This window comes from Balearica regulorum, chromosome 5 (assembly GCF_011004875.1).
Source record: "Balearica regulorum gibbericeps isolate bBalReg1 chromosome 5, bBalReg1.pri, whole genome shotgun sequence".
NCBI lineage: Eukaryota > Metazoa > Chordata > Aves > Gruiformes > Gruidae > Balearica > Balearica regulorum.
Genome location: NC_046188.1, coordinates 14571641 through 14594473, shown reverse-complemented (window position 1 = coordinate 14594473; position 22833 = coordinate 14571641). Strand labels below are relative to the sequence as shown.

The following is a 22833-nucleotide window of genomic DNA, read 5'->3' as shown; positions in this document are numbered from 1 at the left end:
TTCTGGAAAGTACTGTGCAAATGCCAAGAAAAGGGAAGACTGTGATTTGTTTGGGTCTTCTGTCAGAGCAGTAGGCAACTTGCCATCCGTGGTGCCTCTCTGTAACCAAGCTACTCTCTCCCTTCCAAACTACTGATACTCCCAAATATTTACTGAATCAAGGGGGGAAAATGGGGCTTATTACTAATGGGAACAATAAAGCATGAGAAAGGAGCCCTGTAAAAAAACCCTGCTCAATGAGATAGAACAGAAATGTCCTTCCCTTGCTTGCCCATAACCTCCCCTTTCGCCTCATCTCCCACCTGATACCACCAAAGCCTGTTCGTGCTTTAACAAAGATGGATCAGTTGCTGTGTGGTCCCCTGGTGCTTACCTATACTCTGAAGTCACCTACTCCTAACCCAGCCATCGCTCAGCAAACTCTAAAAGGAAATAAATTCGTTCATTCCAATAAGCAAATTATAAAATCACCTTCATCCATCTTGTTCCTATATTTTTAAATTTGATTGTGGCCAGAGAATTGCTGGCTGGGAATCACCCTTCCCCCACTTGCACATACACCCTTTAAAAATGCAAAATCTAGCCCTCTATTTCAATATTTCTGATGTCAGTGACCGGTGTCGGCTCTCCCCATACAGTAACTGCTTTAAAGCGCTGCATACAGCACTGCATTAAAAATTAATTACACATGCTATTTTATTGATAGTGCATAATGTAATGAGCACCAGCTGTGCTAAACATCCAAACTCCTTTTTAAGACAGCTATAAAAAAAGAAAGAAACTGCACTTCCAAATGCTTCTCCTGTCAGAGGAGAAAAACAGCAACATCTTGGATGGATTTGAAACAGGATTCTTTGATTTAGCTCTCCATTTGGAGCGTTTGAAGAGTTCAGACTCTCGGGCTCAGCGTAGTGGTATGCGATCGAGTTAACTCTCTCAATGTTGGAGCCATTGTCTTTACTGCAGGCAATGTTGCCTTGAACCCTTTTGTCCCGAGACTACCAGATTCAGTTCCACCCGTTAATATTGCAATTAAGGGCTTTTCTTTTTTCCTGGGATGTCTGGAAATGGCAGGCATCCACTTTAAAGCACCTTTAAATATCGCTATTGCTCCTGCTGGTTCTTAACTTGACATAATTAGGACTTACAAAGTTATAGTGATCGGGCGTCTGTCTAGAACAAAGCCTCAGCCACGCTCAAATTGCCAGTGCCACTGCCCCATGCAGCACCCTAATTTTAGCTGCCTCTTTGCCGTCTTAAGGTCTCTTTGCTGCCTCTTGACAAACACGCCATTCACTCAAAAAATCAGTTCGTGATTAGATCCATCTATTTTCGAGTTTGGATCTGATTTTAATATCTGGTGAGACAGAGAGCTGCATAGACAGGTCACATATGATTTTAATACTTGGATAGATGGATGAACACATAAATTGATAGATAGATGAAAAGATGGATGTATACACTCAGACTGATGCATTACCGTTTTCAGTATATACATCTCTCACACATCCCTGCACTCTGCAAGTACTGTCCACAGAGTCAATTCTGCTATAGCACGCATTAAATATTTCACTAAAATAAATAAATACATGTAACCATGACTAACAGGGACATGTCTCCTGAATGTTAGCCAGTACTTTATGCAAACCTCTGCTTTACAGAACAAAATGAAAAGGTACATTTACAAAGAGTCTCAGGGAAACTATACATCTTTGTTTTCCCTCAGACACGTATACCAAATTTCTCTTTCTCCTCTCAAAAAAGCACCCAGTGCTGATCAGAAATCAAGTTTTAGTGGAACTTTTTTTTTTTTTTTTTTTTTTTGAGATTCCACTCAACAAAAAATGAAGAGTAGAATATCAGCCATCGTCCTGTGACTTGATGAGTTAGGAGGTTTTTGCTGGATGAGTTTGCATTCTCCGCTCTGATTACTGTTTTGTTTTCCACTGATCCTCCTGTGTTAATAAAACCCAGTCTAGAGTGAACAAAAGCTTGCTTCTTGTTCTAGTAAGAAATGTGCCGAGCGCATACCATATCATTAACATAAAAGTTTTTGAAATAATACTGCTTTCTAGACAGACTGTATTAATTGCATCAAGCTTTTTACAGCAGGGTGGTCTAATCTAGCGCTTCTTATTGGCTGACTCCAGTTATAAAACCAACACAAAATGAATACGGTGATATAATTGAAGGAGGAAAAAGTATTCTTTTAAAACCTATTATTTACTTACAGGTATCTTTACTCAAGCTTTGCCAAGAAAACACCAGACTAGTTAAATGATGCAGTAAGTAGAATTTCAGTAGCCAAGTAAATTGATATTAACTTTACAAGATGACTGTGATTTTCAGAATGTCCTAATGACTAATACAGCTGATTCCTTGAATTAACAGGAGCTTGCTCCACTCTTCCGAGCCGTGGCCCCATGCCTTCCTCTATTTTAGACCTTAAACTTCACAGCCCTATCCATTAATCACTGCTCTCCATGCCCACTTGCTGTTTTTATATATGCAACTAAGTATCGTAATTGCTTTCCACCTCCTTCCATCAGCCTACATGTGGGAAGGAAGCAGTTTCACTGGTTAGCTGAATATATGTGTGTTGGACAGATTTAATTATCTTTACAGAGGTATATAAAACCCTCACTCGTGGGCCCAGGTCCAAAGATTTTGGATCAGGTATATATCTGAATGCAGGCATAGGGGATAAATTATTATCTGTGCCATTACAATCCCCTCTGTCTTATGCCGATTTTAATTCCATTTCTGGGGCTTTTGCACTGTAGGATCTTCAGGGCAGGGACTTTTTTCTTTGGAGAGCACACTGTAAAGTGCCATGCACTTCTGCGCTGAGATTTTCAAAGCTCATTTCTCGTTAACTTTAATGGGAAATGGGCATCCAAATCTCTTAGGCAGCTTTGACAATTTAAGCCTTAATGTACAATATTAATAAATCAGCATCATAAAAAGAGCCTTATGAAGACGTATTGTGAAAAAATAGCCCCACAAAAAGCATTGCAGTGTATGTGTGCATGCATACGGGCATATACTTTTCTTTAGATAATTACGTCTCTCAACAATCATTTGCATGTCTCTGTTATGCAAAAAAACCTGTGTGTGTTTTACAGTTACTCTGAGCAGTTGCAATTCATTGAAATGAAATAAAAAGCAGGCTCAAAAAAGCACCCTAATCTGGCAAGGGGTAAAGTAAAACGAATGCTTTGCCCATTTATATTTTAGATCCAAGCTACACAACCCTGTGAATTTCATGACTCTATTCCAACTTCTAATTAAATAGGCACTAAAAACATTTAAACGGGAGTACCCAATTCAACAGACAGAACTCTCTGAGGCAAAAAATAAATAAATAAAGAGACTGAGAGATTGTTCCAGTGGTATTTTTTTTTACATCACATGGAAAAACATATCTTTATCTTTAGTTGCAAATTCCTCATCCTGCAGTGCCCTGAACACAGAGAATCGAACAAAGACAGAGGAGACCACGACCAGTACCGGCTGAGCGACACAGTGGACACCCAAGCGGACTTCCCAGCATCATTTACTGTCACTGAAACTACCATCAGCAGCACGTTTTCTAAAGATCGCAAACAGCCCTGGATGAGCCAGGATGACTTCCTCTGTGCACGACTGAACGCTACTCAGCATTATGGGCAATTGTTCTTATCTAGGTCGGAGATTTCCAAACGCAGCTTTTACACGTGCGTACACCAAATCCCACCGGCAGCCAGAAGTTTACATTCTCCAGCACAAAACTGCTGGGATTCTTGAGGGTCCGATTTATGAGTGCCCAGCAGAGATTTGGGAGTACCTGCAACTTCAAGCCTTCAAGAGTCACAGCCTATGTGAGAACTGCATGGAAAAACTCCAGGTCCTGAATTAAATGAATGCTGAAAAACAGGAAAGGTAAGAAATAATGAAGGAGGAGGAGAGGCGGGAACTGTTGATGGCTTTTGTTCAAAGAAGGAAACAATTCCTCAGAAGCAAGAACAGGGCTGACAGAATAAAAGGCTAATCAAGTCAGAGACAAGCAGATCTCTAAAGCTGTAGCAAGTGACTGTCGTGAATGTCTATATTAAAAAAGAGAGCACAATGCAGGGTTCGTCACTAGATTATTAGTCAACACAAAGAAATCACTTTTCTTTCATCTCCACAAAACATTTCAGGGGCTAGAAAGATCCCGTAACCCTTGTCAGAGGGTTTAAACCATACCCAGGCTTATATACAGTGACTGCTACGGGAGCGAAGAAAGGGTTAAGTAGACATAATCTCCTTTTTCAAGGGAAGAAAATGTTTCTCTCAAGCAGAACTTGACCAACTACTGTCATAAACATGTAGCATGCACTTTGATATAACCTATTCTCTAAGTGCCGCAGACTGCAGCAGTAATTACAGGAAGCCATGATAACAGGTCTCTCTCTCCACAGAGCTGGCATCGCTCTCCCAGCAAACAGGCAATTCTGAAAACTCACAGCACACAACTCCAAAGTGAGAACTCAAAGTACACAAAGTACAAAAGCCTCGCCTTCCCACGTTCTTTAATAAGTTATTCCTTCCTTCTTTTTCTATTTTTAGTTGTACTTGTTTCCCTCCCCACTAGCTGCTGGCATCAGAAGCAACAGGGAAGCAAGGCATCCAGTTCACTGTTACAACTACCTGCCTACCAAACACACCTGCGTGCATATTGCACCAGTGAGGAGAGAGAACAGCAAAATATGAAATCAGTTCCAGTTTGGTTTACTGTTTATGGGGAGGAGGGAAGCGGGGGGAGGCAGGACAGTTATCGGACTCTGATCCAGCACTCACCATTTGGAAGAGCCCCTCTCTATACCCATCTCAGGCTGGGTGGTCAATCTGCTGAGGCTGATGAAGCAGAGCCAGATTAAAACAGCATCCTCCCCATGCTGTGTACAGCAGCTCAGATAGGAAATCTGACCAAATCCGCTGGATGCAGCGACTGCGTCGCACCATGCAGTGCATTGCTGCAAGTCAGTGCCTGCGTCCCACGGGGCACAAGTGGCTGGGTGCAGGCTGAATCTCTCCCAGGCAGCACAGGAGCCTTCCTCGTGTGCCCTGAGCTTCAGCCAGGGTCAAAACAGGACCCTGCAGAGTGCTCTCAGCCTCCTCCCAAGAATATTTTGTCTTCCCAAGATGCAAATTTAAATTTCTTGCAATACTTTTTCTCTCACTTTATTACAACAACAAGAGGTGTACAAGGACATTTTCGTGAGGTATAGCGCACTGCAGCCAGGCAGTACCATTGCCTGTGGAAGGAAAAAGCTGAGCATAGCGAACTTTTGCCAGCTTCAGGGGGACATGAGGAGCCATTTCCCAGAGGCTTTACTCCTGGCAGTCTTTGCTTTCTCTAAATCCTCTGGTCCTCATGCATTACTTATCCAGCATCATTCTGGGAACATCCCTATTAAAACTCCATGCACGTTAGCATGAATGAGAGCTGCAGGATTTGGCCCACCACAGTGAGACTCCATAAACGCTTGTGGATTTTGCCACAGCTGTATTTTCTTTTAAGCCCTCCCCATTTTCACCTCTCCAGCCTGCAGTTCACCATAGACCCAATCTTGCAACTGAGTCATGCTCAGAAACACCCACTGATTTCAAAGAGCTCACTGGGTCTGAAATGATGGGGTCTGGCGACAATATGTCCACATCCTCTTTGGCTAGCTCGGTGCGCCCTCATTTCCACATCACTTTCCCCTCCTTGCGGTGACAAAAGTCAGGCATCCAAAGGGAATAAAGGAAAAGAAAAGCTGACAGTGGAGATGCGAGGGATGCGTGGCAAGTTACCAAGGAGCATTTTCTCAAAGCAAAGGAGAAAACGGCATGGAGCACATACATCCTGTGTGCACATGGACGCAGAGGAGAGCCTTTAATACGAATGATTTGGAGGCGAATTAAAAAAAAAAGGAGGGGGGGGAAAAAAAGACCTCAGATGTTAAATGTTATCCAATTAAGCTTAAAATAAACAGCGCACAGAGATGAAATCTTGATACCAGGGTATCACATTCTGTGAGGAGTCTCAGACATTTGTTCACAACGTGGCACAAACAGCCCGGCAGCGGTGGCTGGTGACAGCTGAAGGTGGGCAGGCAGGAGGGGAGGGATGGGGAAATGGAGGGACTCACATGCCCTTTCCCGCTCCCCGTCCTCCGCCAGGATGGAGGGGGAAGGAGGAAAGGGAAGGGGGTGGTTTAGGGCATTTTCTCTGCCTTCCCCACACGACCCAGCAAAGGCAGCTCTCCCACAGCAAAGACGACATCACTTGGCAGCACTACTGACCTTCAGATAGCAACAAAAAAAAAAAAAATGTTTCTATTACCTGACAACTGACAATGACATCCAAATGTGCCTGACGTCTCAGTCTGAATCTCAGTCTGAGTCCCGCCAACTGAGACTGCACGTGCACCACAGCAGGGCAGGCTAAGGCAGGGCGGGAGGGAGGCCAGTGCGCGGAGAGGTGACGTGATCACGGATGTGTGAGGGTGGGAGGAGGCAGCTATGGGAGCCCCCGGCAGGTTTGCAGGCCTGGACGGCCCTGGAGAAAAAACAATAGAAAAAACTGTCAGTCGGATCTAAGTTTGAAGGGACAGAGGAGGCATCATCAGGGGAAACAGGCGAGGCGGGGGCTGGCTGCCTAACGCTCTACACGCTTGGTCTGAACTCCTCTCTGGGGCCGGCTGAGGCTGGCGGCTCGTGCCGGGCGGGGAAAGAACAAGAAGAGACCTGGGGGACCCGCGAACCCGGGCTGGGGGCCCGCGGGGGGCATGGATAGGGGCGAAGCAGGGTGGGACGGACGACCCTGGCCTGGAGCAGAGCCAGAGGTGGCGAATGTCACCACCGGCACTTGCTCAGGGACCAAATCAAAAGGGGGATTATTGTTTTACGGCTGTGTTAATGCATTGACCCGACACAAAACTGGGCAGGCTTTCTGCCGAGCTGCCGCTGAAGCAGGCTCCACACACCAGCCCGGACAAAGTGTGGTGACTTAGAGCTCAAATGGCTTCAGCGAAGTGCCAGGAGCCGAGCTCCCAGAAGGAAGCATTGGCGGCCGCTGTGCCGCCTTCCCGCTTGAGCTGCGGCCAGTTGTGCATTTTGCATGCCCCGATTATGCAGGCTGCTTCCCTATCGAGCCTGAGAAGAAGGGAGCAACCTTTTTCCTGGTAGCTAAAAGATGATATTGTAACCTCCAACCGTATTATTTATTTTTAACCCCTCTAGGAATCACCTGCCATTTAAAAGCTGTATTTAAGAGTTTTCTCCTGCTCCGCTGGAAACGCTCGCTCCTCCTGGCACTAGTCCAAACTGAGCTCCACGGCTTTGAAAAACTAAGATACAAGTCTTAAATATCAATATACACCTGCACAAATACAGATACGCACAAACATACACACGCACACACACAATCACGTAGGAGCCGCATTTTTGGCTGGTGCAAATTAGCAGAGTTTAAAGGGAAGTTGAGCCAATGGCACTGCTTTACGTCCACCGAGAATCCCACTCCCTTCATTTCAAACTATGCCTGCCACTTAATTATTAAATATAGGGTAGCTACTAATCAAGGGCAGTTTCTAAATGCAGATATGTGGTGGAGTGGTCGCCATTAAAAAGCTGGCATTTGCCAGCAGTTACCACACAGTGGTAGATCAGAAACCACAGTTTCCCCCTGTATTTAGATCAGGAAATATGTGTGTTAATTGTGGGGTAACTTCTGGCAAATGCTCTTTCTTTTTTTTTTTTTAATGGTGGCAATTCTGTCTGTGCATGCGTGTGCACCTTGCAGATACATGCAAACACTGTGGCAGCAAGGAGGAATATTTATCCATGCTCCCTCCAACCTTAGAAAAGTAACATTTTCTAAGGAAGACTCTCCGCCTCGAGAGTCCCAATTCGGAAACTAGGCCTGCATGTTGATCTGACAGCTACACATGTGAGGCAAACGGAGATACTTCATCCTTGGCACAGCATCCAGCGCTCCAGTCTGCAAGGACTGCATTTGATTTTGTCGTTTATCTTAAATGGCTAAGAGACCACCAGTGCAAAACATTTGTGTGAAGCTTTTGCCAAAACCACAAGTGAAGAGTCTAAATTCCCTGTGTAAATACTTGAGCTTCAAGCATCAAGGATAAAATTTGTGCTCTTTTGTGAGGACTGGTTTTAAATAGAAGCCATCTCTGTGGCTCACGGGGCGAGGAAGGATTTTTTATTTTGGGGGCTCAGTTGCTTGGCTTTTGTAACTGTTTGATCTCCCTGGAAGTACTACAGAAGCAGGTAATGATAACTACTATCTGGATTGTACCTGTGTTGCATTTTGGGCAGGACTGTGCACCAGGCATGTGGAAACAGATGTCAGACATGGATTTCGTGTATAGGAACGACTCTACTGCCACTGTAACATATATGAATAACAAGTTTGGTTTTTTCATGGAACAAGCAAAAGTAACAAAGATTCCATCCAATGACTTAACAATTGTATCTTATATTCCTGATATTATAAAAACAACTAGGCTAGCATAGGTTATGTTGAGCTGCCTGGACACTCGTCCTTGCAGGGGAAGTTGTGAGCTTGAAATCAGGATTTAGAGTAGGGACACAGGGCAGCTACCCCTGAGGTTACACCTAGACCTGTCTGTGGCCCCACCATGACTAAGGGCACAGGTCCTGCAGTCACTCAGCCCTCTGCACATCCTGGTGGCATACTACAGGTTTTGAAGGAGCTCATCACACAGAGGAACTATACGAAGCCCACCAAGTGTACCATCAACCACAACCGCATGTGGTTTTAATGTGGAGGACTACCCTGAAAGCAATAGCCTCTGCTCTAGTTCTGGTGGGTCCCATCTTTCCATTGGCAATGAATTTGATCCAATCTGCACAGCCTTGAGGCGTCTGAGAAGATGCTAAGAGCTCACCGAGTGGGTACAGGGAGGCCCTCTCTGCTCTTATCCAATATGTCTCCTCTAGGATGGAAAGGAAATTAAGGTTTCAAACAGGAGGTTTTTAACCATCTGGGCAAAGGGCTCCTGTAAGAGCCTTCCAACAGAAGCACTGGGGGCAAGCCAGCAATCTGCTTTAACAAGGTGCCTAACAAATTTATGGGAAGGTCTGTATGAACCAGTTGCCAGTAAATGGATGGAACTGAACACGTCACTCAGAAGGTCTTTATCTGTTGTTTGATGTATATATGAGGAAATCTAAAAACTGCTAACCTAGTGTCAGAAAGGAGAGGGTTGGTAAGAAAGAAGAAGAATGGAGAAAGAGAGACTGGCAGGTGCTCAGGGAGTCCCACCACCATTCCCGAGTCCAGTGCTAAGAGTCAAAGATCTCTGGCTGCCAGACCAGGAGGCTGAGTCTGCCCCTACAAGCAACATAAAACCAGGTCATCCCTCCTCTTCTTTGCTACCACTTCAGGGTTTGCTTCTTTGTCACAAATATCAGGACAGTCCTATAGAATCACATCAAGTGGCAAATCATGGAAAGGGAAATCATATCCACCGTCCTCGAGGAAAGGCATGATAAAAAAGGAGTGCTCCACCATTAGGTATGTGATACCTCTTCATAGCTATTGAGAGAGTAAAACAGTGGCGCTCAGAAACACTCAGTTTGTGTTTGCTGGAACATGCCCATGTTTTACATCTCCAGCTCCTCTTCTGCAGGATTTTTCCCCATAAAGGCTCTATTTAAGGCTGAAAAAGAAGATGGGAGCTCTACCATTCTTCAGCTTAAGGTTTGTCCAGGTGATGGACGAACACAAAATGAACAAACAGATACAAAGATAAACAGATATAGGTAGATAGACAGACAATATCCTAAGGTGGTGCTGAGAGTTTTCTGCTCAACCCATGCAGCACCAGGCAAGGGATGGGAACCAGTCTCTGGAATACTACAGCCGATCGACCGCATCATGTTGCACACGTTTCAAAAAGAAAACACTCCTGCGAGCCCCTGAATGCCACGAAGGGCACAGCCACAACCGGCACTAAGGGAAAGCAGACCACAAGAACTGTGCTGCAACCTTAGAGGCAAAAATCCAATCTGGCTGGGATGAGCAGGCACACAAGTACAGTTCCATGTGGCTCAGACATCGCTGACACAATGTGTGAGGTTTGATTTTCCTCTTGGGTCAGCACTGAGAAATCACTCACCTGCACTGCAGATCTCAATTATATTTTTTGCATTCGTTCAGGACGGCTCTGAAGGGGAATTTTGCACATAGCACGAGTGTGAAACATGCACAAGGACTGCCACCGTGTAAATAAAAGATCTGTATTGCTGATGGTGAAGGAGGATTTTGTTCTTACGCTTTAAACAGGCTCGGCATATACTCAATGCCTGTACATGGCAGTAGCTCACAGGTTATATTGACTCCCAGGCACTGCTAAGAGTAATTTTTTTTGCTCTCTGCTATTTTTAAACTTGCAAAGAAGAAAATAAGGTAAATTGGACATGACCCCAGAAAATGGAAATGAGCATAAGAGCCTAGATGAACACGACAAAAGCCACAATCAAGGCATAAATTACATCCTTTTGTTGTCCCTCTCCCTGAGCCTAGGCATGACTGGCCATATGATATGGTACATGTAAAACACTACACTCCTCTGGCACATCTGCAGAAAAGTCCCTGAGCAAAACACAAAGATGGAGCTGCAAGCAGCATTCACAATGTCCCACCTCGGCGTGGTTCTGACCAGGGGAACCGATCTTAATTTAAGAGATCTTCTTTTATGTCTCATATCGGGTGTAAATGCAGCCACACGTAGCTGTGTAGCTGGTGCATCCCTGGGGGTGTTTTGTGCTTTCCTGGGTGGGTGTCTGGGTGTGTATCTGTGCACAGGCAGACAGGCAGGTGCACAGGCAGACGTGTAAGCCACTTAACAGGGCATGAACCAAGTTTTTCTGTGTGTCTCTCTGTGTCTGTCTGGTGATGGAAAATCAATCAATAGCTGGTTAGAGACTAAAGCTTAGCTCCATTATTAAAAAATTCTCTTTCAATAAAAAGAAAAACATCTGTTCAGTGTACGGCTACAAATTCAGAGTGCAGGCTGCAGCCTTGTCCCTGCCCTGTGCCCATCATGTTCAGAGAGAGTACTGCAGATGTTTTGAGATGGGTTTTACATATACCATTGCAGCAGCTTTGAACAGACACATCCAAAAGTGAAAGACAGATCTATTCACTAATCTTTCCAGCAGATTTTTTTCCAAGCTTTTCCTAAAACAAGTTGTCTCATCTGTACTGCACCCTCCCACATGGACTGTTCCCACCTGATATTATTATCTTTTTTGCACAGACACCAAACACGATGAAGCAAACATGCACATACACACGTGTGTACACACACACACACACACACAGAGCGTACAGAGACACAGATGCAGAGACATTTCCAACAGCAACTAGCACAGCAACGCATGCACACCCTGCAAGTGACGGACACACAGAGCATCCCCCAGGAAAGGCAGAAGGACTCAGTGGTATAGGCAGACATGCGATTACACACACACGCACAGAGTCCGGCACTCAGCCAGACACACCTGCACACCAGTCTTTACCTCTTCCCCAGCACACACACAGCAGTTTTGGAGCAGTTACCCCACGCTGACTTAAGATGCTAAGACTAAAACTTTGGTCGAGCTGGAAATGGAAAAGCTGCACTGGGGAAAGAAGAAGGAGGGCAAGGAAGGGATTTCGTGTTATATTTTGCTCAGGGATTTTTATTTTTTTTTTTTGGCAGACAAGGATTCCCTTTGAATTGATACATTTCTTTCTCCCAAGAATTTCAAATGATAATGCATAAATGAGTCATAGATCAAGAACAGCAACGTGGTGAGCAAGAAGGAGAAAGAGTGTGAGTGAGGGGCATTGGCACAGAAATTTGACAGTACCCCAACTCCCCCCCCTTCCTCCCCCCATGCCAAGACATTAATTCTCACAAGTCGGAGAAAATTACTATGCATGAATGCAAAAAGCATGATCAGGAGTAATTAACATGGCTTCATATGCAAATTTTATTAATGCAGAAGTACAAAGTCATTATGCAAATGAAACTTACGTCAACTCTCTTGACAAATATTCATCTCTAAAGCTCAAGTTTCTCCCTTCTAATTTTTTTTTTTTTTGGTGTAAAACCAAAAAAAAAAAAAAGTGACGAGGAGTGTTTGACAAGTTTGCAAAGTTGTTTTTCAACCGGAGAAATTTATTCTTGCATTGTTGATATATTTTTTTTTGTTGTTGTTGGCAGGTACACGACAGCTCATGGAGGAGAGCGGGAGGATGGGGGACGCGGGCTACCAGCAGCAGGCAGCCAATCAAAACGCCAGCGGCTGTAATGAGCGCGATTGATGACTGTTTGGCTTTACTGCAGGGTAATGAACTAGAATCCAGTCTGAGGAGGAAAAAAATATGAATATTCATGAAGCTGTGCTCCTGCCTTTGATGATTAAAGAAATTTTTAATATTCAAATAAGCGCTTGCCAAGTGATTAACAAAGAACAAGCACGCAGGAATATGGAAATGGAGCTGTGGAAGATTTGGGAGTCACAGTCTGTGCAGAAAAGACAGCACAAAATTTCATAAACAAGATAGGCAGATAACCCAATTCAAATCTGAGCAAATAAAGGGGGGAAAAAATCCCCTTCTTTTTCATCAGTTTGGATATTGTATCAGTCACTTTGTTTTAGAGCGCGAACGAGAATAAAAGCAACCGATGCAGAACGATGGGGGAAAAATACTAACGGTGAGAAACCCAACCCAGCAATTACAAAGTAAGAAACCTGGGTGAGAAACCGATAGGAAAATGATGGCTAAGTCAGTCAGTCCACCGTCTGCTGTGGGCTATTGCTTTTCAAAAGCAGGAGCCTGCCTGATGCTGAGAGTCTACCGTCTACTGAGAACCGCCAACTTGTTGTATACAACAGGCAGGAGTCAAAAGTATCCTGAAATATCTGAGACTGGTCCCTGCCGTTAAATCCCTTTCCTCGGCAAGAGGGTGCACAACGGGGCTTGACCACTGCCTGGGAGAGGAGTGGGGGAGTGCAATAGAAAAAAGAAATATTATTGCCAGGGGAAAAAAAAAGCCAAAAAGAAATGTGCAAAAGGAGGGTGCAAGGAGGTCTCAGCTGCCCACCCTGGTAATCAGTTGGTAAGAAATATGTTTTCCGTGTCTGAGCCAGAAAGGTCCTCCACTCCCCACAGGTTTCTGAACAAGGATACAAAAATCCAGCCACATTACAAAATGTCTGATAAGTTCAGGCTCTCACAATTTAATAGCTTCACTAAGGATTCACACTGAAGCACATAATAACAATATTAGCTGCTAAAATGACTTTGCAGTTAAAATACATCTAATTAGCAGCCAGCAACATCCTTTTTTTTTTGTCTTTTTCAGAAAAACAGTTAACTTCAGAGCTACCTTATACCAGGATGAAATGTGGTTGAGCTCTTTCTGTTATTCAAAAGCAAGGGTAAGGATGTCTTCAAACTCGTAGGGCAATGGAAAACCGACTCACCTTCTTTGTTATTAGATCCTGGGGTTTCACGGGCCTGTTTGGCTTTTCTGCAGATCTTTAAAACCTCTGGTTAATTATTTCCTATTTTAAAATCTAAAGAAAGCATAGTCTAGGTACCATTTAATAATTAGCTGGTGTCTTCAGAATGTAACATTTCAACTCTACTTAAAAAAAAAAAAATAATAATAACAGCATGAAGACAATGCTACAAAATGCACAAAATGGCCATGACCAGAACCTTCAGAACTGCCATGAAAACACATCATGGAGCTAATGGGATTTTTCACTCCATATCTGCTCCATTTTTGGAGATACAGAAACACTTACTATTGATGTACCACAGGAAAGAAAAGAAGAAAAAAAAAAAGAAGGAAAGGGAAGGAGGGAAAAAAAAAAGAAATGCCTAAACGTACGTAAAGATAAGGTTAAACACCATGCAGGGGTATTGCTGGGAGTCTTTCCTCTGAATAATGCCAAGACCTTTCGAAGATGCCTGTTGTCTCTAGGTGTGTGTGGGCGGGTGAAGTGTGATATTACATAACACACACGCAGCAGCGGCTGTGCACAACCGTACTGATTAAAACGCTTGACTGTGAAACTCAGCTCTCCATTTCCTGGTCTGTGTCAGACCCTTGAACACCGTAAATGTTATCCTTTGTCTATGAGATTCCTTGGCTTTATTTTCATCAATGCATTTTCTTTTTTAATGACAGAGAAACAACTACCAGCTCATGCAGTTGGCTGCTTTGAAGCCCTTCTTAAATGGCAGTTAAGTTCTACCATATAAATGTGAATACGTAATATTTATGCCACATTTTCTTCCTTTCTCTAAAAGAACTCCATTTACATATTTCTGGAGAATAATGATACTTCAGCAGGGCAGGTGAACACACATTTCAGCATATGGAGTCAATGGGAAAAAGTATTAAGAGTCAATATTGTAAAAATCAGCCCCTAAATTTAAGTGGCTTGAATTGAGCGTGCAGCTGTGGTTGCCTGTCAGTAGTTAGATGCTGTAATAATAATAATAATAATAACAACAACAATAATAACAATAATAATAATAATATGCCTTTCATTTCTGTAGTGCCTTCCATGCAAAGATCTGGAAGCACTTTACAAAGATAAATAAACTGAGCTTGGAACACCCCGTGTAGTTAATAAATATCCTAATATATCTAAATATCCTATTTTGAGCATGCAAGTCTTCTTACTGTGTAAAAATCCACATTTTAGGCTGTCCGCATATTTGTGCATGGCATTTTGGAGGCTCAGACATCGAGAGCAGACTGTGGAGATTTTTACTTACCTAAAAGACCATGTGGATCCCCAGAAGTAGCCCACACTACGCCTGCAAGACTGCTTATGCCGTGCCAAAAACCGCTCTTTTAGGAAATGGGGGTGTGGGTTGTCACTGGACCTGCTTGAGGGCCGGGATGGGAGGCCCGCAGGGGTGTCCAGGCACCGCACGCAGCATCAGCAGCATCCCTACGAGCTGGGTCCCCGCAGGGGCTCCTGCAGGACCACTGTCCCCCCTCCCACCTGATGCTCACCCAAACTGCTCCTGGCCCCTTGTCTGTGCTTTGAGCACAAAGCTAAGGGAAAAACTGAAACATCTTGGCTCACCCCCATTAAACACATGAGAAAAAGGACTCACGCCTACCCCAAGGCTGCGTTTATCGTTCCCTCTCGCCGTGCCCGCTGCCTAGCCAACCGACACAAGGCTTTGCCCCAAGAGGACCGTATCCCTCTGCTATGAGAGCAACCAGGAGCAAGGGGAGAGGAAACAAGGGCCAAATTGGGCCTAAAACATCATAAGGGATAGTAAATACAGCATTATCAACAGATGTGATATAACATAGGGAACCAGAGCATTTTCTCATCTCAGGAGGGTGGTCTTGCAGACCGGACTCTAGGCTGGTAAGGGTAGAGGGGTGCATACCCCAGGGCACGAGCCACCCGGGCTACGACACATCCCTTTCTGGAGCTCAGCACATCCCTTCCCAGAGCTCAGCTTTCCCCTTCCCACCCTCTGCCCGTCTGGTCTGTTCAGTCCCAAAACGCTTCGAAGCAGGGCCCAGCTCTCACTCCATGGGTACAGAGCAGCTACCACAATGATGCCCTGATCTGAGCTGCAACGTCCAGAAGCTACCGCAATAAACTAACAAATAACAATAATCACCCTGATTTGTGGAGTTTGTTTTTCTAAAGGCATACAGGGTCGACAATAAACAGTTCATCAATTTTCCCAAGTTTGTTCCCCAACTCTTGTAATTAAGTCCTGGGGAGTTTCAATGGTTGTAAAAATCTTTGTGGGGATTAAAATTTTTAGTCCTGATTATACCATGAATATTTCTATATGCCAGCAAATATTCGTGATGTAATTGAAACGTATAACCACCCCAATAGATGATCACAGCAATTTAACAGGCGCTGGAATTAATGAAGGAACTCAGTGGATGGAAAGAGCTGTTTCCAAAGGGCAAAATACAATATACAGGCAGCTAGAGAGAGAAATACCACTACAAATAATCTGAGGGCTTGACCACAAGAGCATGGTCAAGAGGCTAAAATGAAGGAGGTGAAGTGGCCAGGGAAGAGCCCCAGATAGCCAGGAGTCAGTAACTGCAGTGGGCTTCGCCTCTGCCTTGGCCATTTGGGACTGAGCCCTGCTTACACCTGCAGACGCTGCACTGCACACACGTATCCCCAGGCAGAATGTGGCCTCCGGAAAAGACAGCAGCAGGATTTACTGCTCGGGTAAGTATCTCTTCCTTGCTCCAAACTTTGCCTTCTACTAGTATTTTTGAATTTTTTCCCTATCCCATACCAAAATTAAAAAAATCACAGATGAAATTACGCTTCAGCAGCTCTTCAGCTGTTTGGTAGCAAAAACAATTCCTGGAAGGGGAGGGAACTTGGGGAAAGAGAGGCAGAGGAAGTCACTCTGCCCCTCTGTGCCTCAGTCTCCCCATCTGTGAAAATCAGTTAATGACAGCCACCTGATTTCGTTAAATGTCCTGGAAACTAAAAAGCCTCTGTAACAGCAATATATTAAGCAGCAGCACTGTTAACTGTTTCACTGCTGGAAATGCGAAGGAGGACCATCAGGTGATGGTGATGTCCCTGCAAAGCACAGATGGACAAACTTAATATACAGACACAATTAGCTTTGGGAGAGAACCACAGCTCCTAGTTTTTTGGCTCACCCCTTGCCAAAAACAATGTAAGTGTAGGCACTTTGTAAGTGCTGAATTTCAATGTGAAAAATAGTCTACCTGCCTAGTGTGAATGCACACATTACACTTCAAGTAATATAACAGTGTTTGGGGGGGGTCCCATTAACGTGCACGTTTATAATTTGCAAATTTTCCCTTGCGCACGGAGCACGTTCACACTCAGCAGAGCACTTCACTAACACCAAGCAAACTTAAACAAGCAAAGCAGGGCAAGCGATCGGGGGGGTGGGGGGACCAAAAGCATCAGAGATTTTTAAAATGAGGATTCCCTTTGAGTTTTGGGTCTTTCAGGGGAAAACCAATCCAGCCGTGTGTGTACAAGCAGGCCAAAGTCTGATAACTGAATCTGTCAAATTAAATACACGGAGCAATCAACTGGAGAGGATAAAACAATCCACCAAACGAGGGGAACCCTGAGGATCTAAAGCTTCGGTCCTCAATTTACCGGACACCAGCACGACTGACTAAATAATGCTCTCGGAATGGAAAAGAGGCTAGAAAATTTACTAGCTTTTAAATAATGAAAGAAAGCAGGCCAATAAACCAGCAACAAGGAATCTAGCTCAGACTGTAATGTAAGTTTAAAAAGGGAAATAATGAACTGACGTTTCATTTGCACAAGGAAGCATGTCAGGAACCTGCGCCCAATCCTGCTGCTAAATAGCACAATGAAAAGTTTCACCCAAAGACTTGGATCTGAGCAGAATTTGGCCAGTCCCTAGTGCTAATTAGACAGGATAACTGAACCCTACACCAAGAGAGGTAAAACACAAGTATAAAAACAACCCCTTCCTCCTTTCAGTATGACACAAAACTAACAAGAAACCAAGAACCATTCTGCATACGTGACATTTTTTCTGAGGTATATTTTTTCTGGACCAGATTCCCCCATAACTCCCAATTCACCCATTTATTTGAACATAATAGCATCATTCTCCATAAGATAAAAGTATAAGACACAAAAAAGCTTTTTATTATCACGTCTGCTTGAAATGGAAGCTGATTACCCAGGAAAGTGTATTAAAAAAAAAAAAAAAAATAACAAAACAGAGATACTGTACAAACCAAGGTGAAGCAAAAGAATTCCTTCAAACATCCATGGTCAGGATGAGGAAGTGATAGTAAATTCACACCTATCACCCCAGTAAAATAAAGGCTAGTGGGTTTTGTTTTGTTTCTGATGAAAATGTCAATATGCTCAAACAGCAGCTTATTGCTGTGTATCACAGCCTAACCAAATCCTTCTATAACCTCTTGCATTAAAATCAAAATCTCTAAAATGCCACCAATCAAAAAACTGAACTAGCCTGTAATTAGTTTCAACAAAGTAGTCCTTTTAAACCTAATTTTCTAGACGTAGATGGCATTTCCGAAGTAAGCGTTATGAACCTTCCTTAAGGACAAGTGGAATCAAATTGTAAAATCATAAGCAGTGATCTAGTAGTTCTTCCTCTAAGCAAGCCTTTTATTTCCCTGTAATAAATTCAAATACAGTCTTCAGTCTCTTAATAGGTGATCAGAGAAAATATGCATGCACACCTAAACCGCTACAACAAACCTTATTTTTTAAATAACACTTCAATCACTAATATAATAAAGACTGTTATAACATGTTAGCACTGGTATCATTATTCCTTATGATTCAATATTCTAATGACTGGCTGTAACAGAGGTTTATGTTCTGCCGAGGTTTATACCACTATTTAATGTAATTAAGCAAACTGGCAGCCAAAGCCTCTATGGAAATATCATTTCTATCGCAGAGTATTCCCAACAGAAATTCAGAGGAATCATAACATACAAACTTTGATTCTGTTTATTTTTTCCCCTGTTCTGAAACTGATCTGGCATTTCTTGGACTTAGTAAAGTGGAAGAAGGAATTAATTTGGCTTCCGCAGACATGTTATTATTGACAATACTAATAATCTATGACAAATGGGCCGTCCCCGCTCCTCTCTTTCAGCAGGCATTGCAGCCTGCAACAACGCTTTGCAAAACCCCAGAGCTGGAGTTTCCTCATGCCGGGAGCCCTGTGAGTGTACCAGCGATGGGGTTTTAAGTAAGCCATTAAAATGCTAATATTCAGCATGGGCCAGATCCCTGTTACCACCGAATGCAGAACTAAAGCTCCTCTGGAGACAGGATAAGGCCCTTCCAATGTGATCAAAGAGTAAATACATGCAAAGCTCTGATGGGAAAAAGGATCTTTTTTTTCTAATTTTAAAACCAAACAGGGAGAGTCCACCAGGCTTATAATCCATGTTACAGTCACATCTGGGATCACTGACATCTGGGATAACAGCAGCAAGGAGGATGGGTCCAGGCTAAAAAGTTGCCACCTGAGGTCAAAGTGGAGCACGAAATACTCAGGATTGCATCAAAATGTAGTTACCTTTTGGGCTACACTCCTCTCCAGTTGAATCAGCGCTGCTGACGACAGCAGATGTGCCATATATATATATGTGTGTATATATACATGCACGTATAGCTGTGTCACGTCTGCATTCACCCCACCTTGCAAAGGGAGCTCAGCCCCTTCGGCAGCCCTCACTCAAGCAAGAAGTTTATGGGGCTGCCCAGGAGCACAGGGTCAGGAGCAGAATTCAGCCCCAAAACCAGACTTTACCCGCTGCCTGCAACAGCAGAGCTCACAAACCAATCTGCTTAAAATAAGGGCTTATTTACCTCTCCTTCCAGCTGTAAAGCTCTCTGTAGAGGGAAAAAACCAAACCAAACCAAAAAACAATGCTGAAACAAAACCGACACCCATTTGGGGGGGGACAGGGACACAGGACAAGGAATGCTAACGAGAAAGGGAAAATGTCTGGTTCCTATTATTGCTATCTCCAGCGCTTTCACCTCCACAAACAGCTTAAAGGAGGGCTTCTGGAACAGAAGTTAAACTTTCCTTAATCTGGGCTCTTAAACTGCCAGGATCTGGTTACATTTTCTGCTTCTCCACATTTTAATACTTTTATTTTATATCCCAATATGGGGGGGAGGAAGGGGGAGAATCTCAGTGTCACTGTAAGAAAGAAGTCACCGGGTTTTGCGATCCAGCAGCTTCCTTGGCAGAGGGAACTGCTGTTTGGCATAATCCACTCGTTTGACAAAACTACTATTTCTGGGCACAGGCTCAAAAACAGGTAGGAAGCAAATGCTGAGAAATAAGGAAGTAAAAACAGCCAACAGATTTTTCACTACCAAGAACGCCAAGAGTAAACATGATTTATTTAGCTGTGTTTAACATGTCTCTTCTGCACTAGACTGCAGAAATCTGCTTGCATTTAGAGCAGGAGGAGGAGGAGGCGGGGGGGAGGGGATGAAAAGGGAATCCATTACGGCACTCTGCTGGTACTTTCTGAATTGTTCAGTCACACAGTTTTATTGAGTACAAGTATTTTCTAGCCCAAAATATATTCATGTGTCAGAAGAAAGCAGCACTAATCTGCTGTTAATTAACAAGCTGCTGCTAACAAAAGATGAAGGACCCAATTCATACAAACAATATTTACGTGGGTGTCGCATGATTTTGTCACAGATCTTTTCTTTTCTTCCTCCCCCTTATTTCCCCCCTGCCTCTCCTCTTCCTCAGCACCCAGTTGTGGGGCTGCAGCCTGGAGGAGTCCCGGCCCGTACCGTGGCAGTGAGGGGACCCAGCCTTGTCCCAACCCAGCCAAACTCGGACAGGATCTCGCCTGAGGCACCCGGCTCCGGGGCTCCCATCTCCCTACGTGGGGAAGGGCCCTATCGCATGCTTGCAAGTGAAATTTCCTTAGAACCTTATTCAGTTACGAGGCAGAAGCCATCTTCTGGCACCGTGCCCACAGAGGCAACGCTGCCGAGGCTCCGGGAAGTGGCACGAAGCCTCCCATCCTCCATCCATCCTCACCGTCAGTGCACGGGCTGTGAGAGGGGACGAGCGAGATCGCCGCCCTCCCCGGTGCCCTGCCTGTGATTTCGCATTTGTTTAATCCAACCCTTCTGCCAAGGAGTTTGGGGGGGGGGGGGGGAACTTGCTAGCAGCACAGAAACAGATAGGGATTTGGGCTTGTTTAAAATTATCAATGCACGCACAAAAGCGCAGGGCTGTGAGCAGTGAACCAGAGGGCAGGCTCCACCGGCCCTAGCCCCACTGCCGTCACCCGCTCCCTGCTGTCATTTTGGATGGTAGTGCTTGCAGCCTCATCCAGACGGGTGCTGAGCGCGGCAGGCTGCCCCGCGCCCCCGCCGGACGCAGCCAGGCACTTTGGAAAATCAAGCCATTCACATCTTTTCTGCCTCATCTGAGAAATGAGAGTGCCTATCTGCATATCTCCTGTGGGCGGTTTAAAGCTGGCGCTGGCAAAGAGATGCGAGGGTTAAAACTGACAGAAACGAGCACTCAAAATTCCTGGACTTGCTCCACTCCCAGGAACAAAGGTGGTCTCCTGCGCTTTACCCATCAAACCACAAAGACCTGCCCTGAGTAGGGTTACAGGGGACAGAGTTTAGGCTCTGCTCAGTACTGCCATCACAGAGCCAGGGCTAGGAGAAGCGTAGGGACAGCAGGGTGGGAAACAGAAGTATTCAACCATGATTTTGGAAGTGCCAAGGTTCTTCTGTGATGGCACGCTGGGGTGGAATTTCTGCTAGCACAGTGCTCTGCACAACCCGGTTAGTGTCTCACGCCAAAGGCCACGCTGTGTCCTTGGTAAGAAATAAACTCCATTGGAGTATACGCACATCTGCCCTTCCAGGTTTTCTCTCTGTACCTTTACTCTGTTCCCTAAAACATGGGTTTTTCACTGCAAAAGTCACAGCTACCTGCTCTGCACAGCCCCCGGGTACCCTCGCCAGCACCCAGCCCCACTTGCTGGCCGCAGCTCTACCCCACAGGACCTGGACCTGCCCTGGGCTCTGTCCTGGCAGGAGCTCCGAGAGGGACCGGCTCTGAATGCAAACTAGCACTGACTCTTCCCCACATCTTCCACGCTTTGTGCATGTCCAGAGTCACCTTTGCCATTTCTAGACCAGCATTTTGAGTCCTGGCCTGGGCTTTTTCAAAGATCTATTTTTTTAATTTTTTTTGTTGTTGTTGTTAACAGTGATATTTGAAACACTGACATTTACCATTTGAAAAGCAAAGCGAACACATTTAAACAAGCATCTTAAAAGAGCTAATGAAAGAGAAACATATCCATCTGTATTGTATTCTCTACCCACTGTCGCTCAAAAAAATAAACCTTTCCAGACATCAGGGAAGTCTCCCAACAACAGTCTCTGAGACAATAGGAGTTTCCAAGCTTCTTGCAGAGGGAGTGCGGACAACCGGTGCATCACCCCATCTAGGCAACGTCTGCTGCAAACTGCCAGTTGTCCAGCACAAACCCTAGCATGAGCGGCCTCAAGGCTCCAGCATTAACAGAGACCTCATCAATCCAGCTCACCAGTCCTTCCAAAACAAGCAGGTGCCTCTGCTAGGGGTCTCTGACAGACACCGCTGCATCCATAACCTCCCCCTGCTTAAATATCTCTAATGAACCTTAATTGTTAGACAGGAAGCATTGAGGACCGGGGGGTGTTTTTTCTCACCCACAGAGCAGACGTGGTAGGGATGAGGCCAGTCAAAGACAACGCATTGTCAAAAGCCCCCTCACCTGAGGGATTGGTGCTTGCTGCCAGCAGGCCAGCAAAGATGTCCTTCGCTCCTGTGTACTAGCGCTGCTAACAGAAACCTCCCTTGTGCATCCCTTTCAAGAAACAGCTCCGATCGGGTATCGTCCATCAGCTTCAAAATCAAAAATAAAGTGCATCATCCTAAATGATGAATTTAGCACAAGGAGGATAGCATCCTTCAGTGGAGCCTGAGGGGGCTGGAGTAGGGCGTCAGGGTTTTTTTTTTCAGGGGGTTTTGGGGGTTACTGGTTTAACTTCTTTCTGCAAAAAGGCCCTGTACCATAAACATTAATCAAACACTATATTCTGCCTTTTAGTCTTGAACAATTATGAGTAGAGTTTTGTGATCTTTAGCCATATTTACTGATACTCAAAGGCAGATTCTATCTTGTTAGATTG

General features: G+C 44.6%; 1 protein-coding gene across 4 annotated transcripts in view; it reads right to left on the bottom strand.

The window, feature by feature from the left end:
* Positions 1–22833, bottom strand: part of BCL11B (BCL11 transcription factor B) — a 92969-nt gene that overhangs the window by 43523 nt on the left and 26613 nt on the right. For 2 of the 4 annotated variants that reach the window (XM_075753590.1, XM_075753593.1), the window contains exon 3: positions 6353–6568. The exons of the other annotated variants lie outside the window; for them this stretch is intronic. In XM_075753590.1, coding sequence (XP_075609705.1) covers positions 6353–6568 — 216 coding nt within the window. The remainder of the gene's footprint in view (positions 1–6352; positions 6569–22833) is intronic. 4 annotated transcript variants of the gene reach the window in all.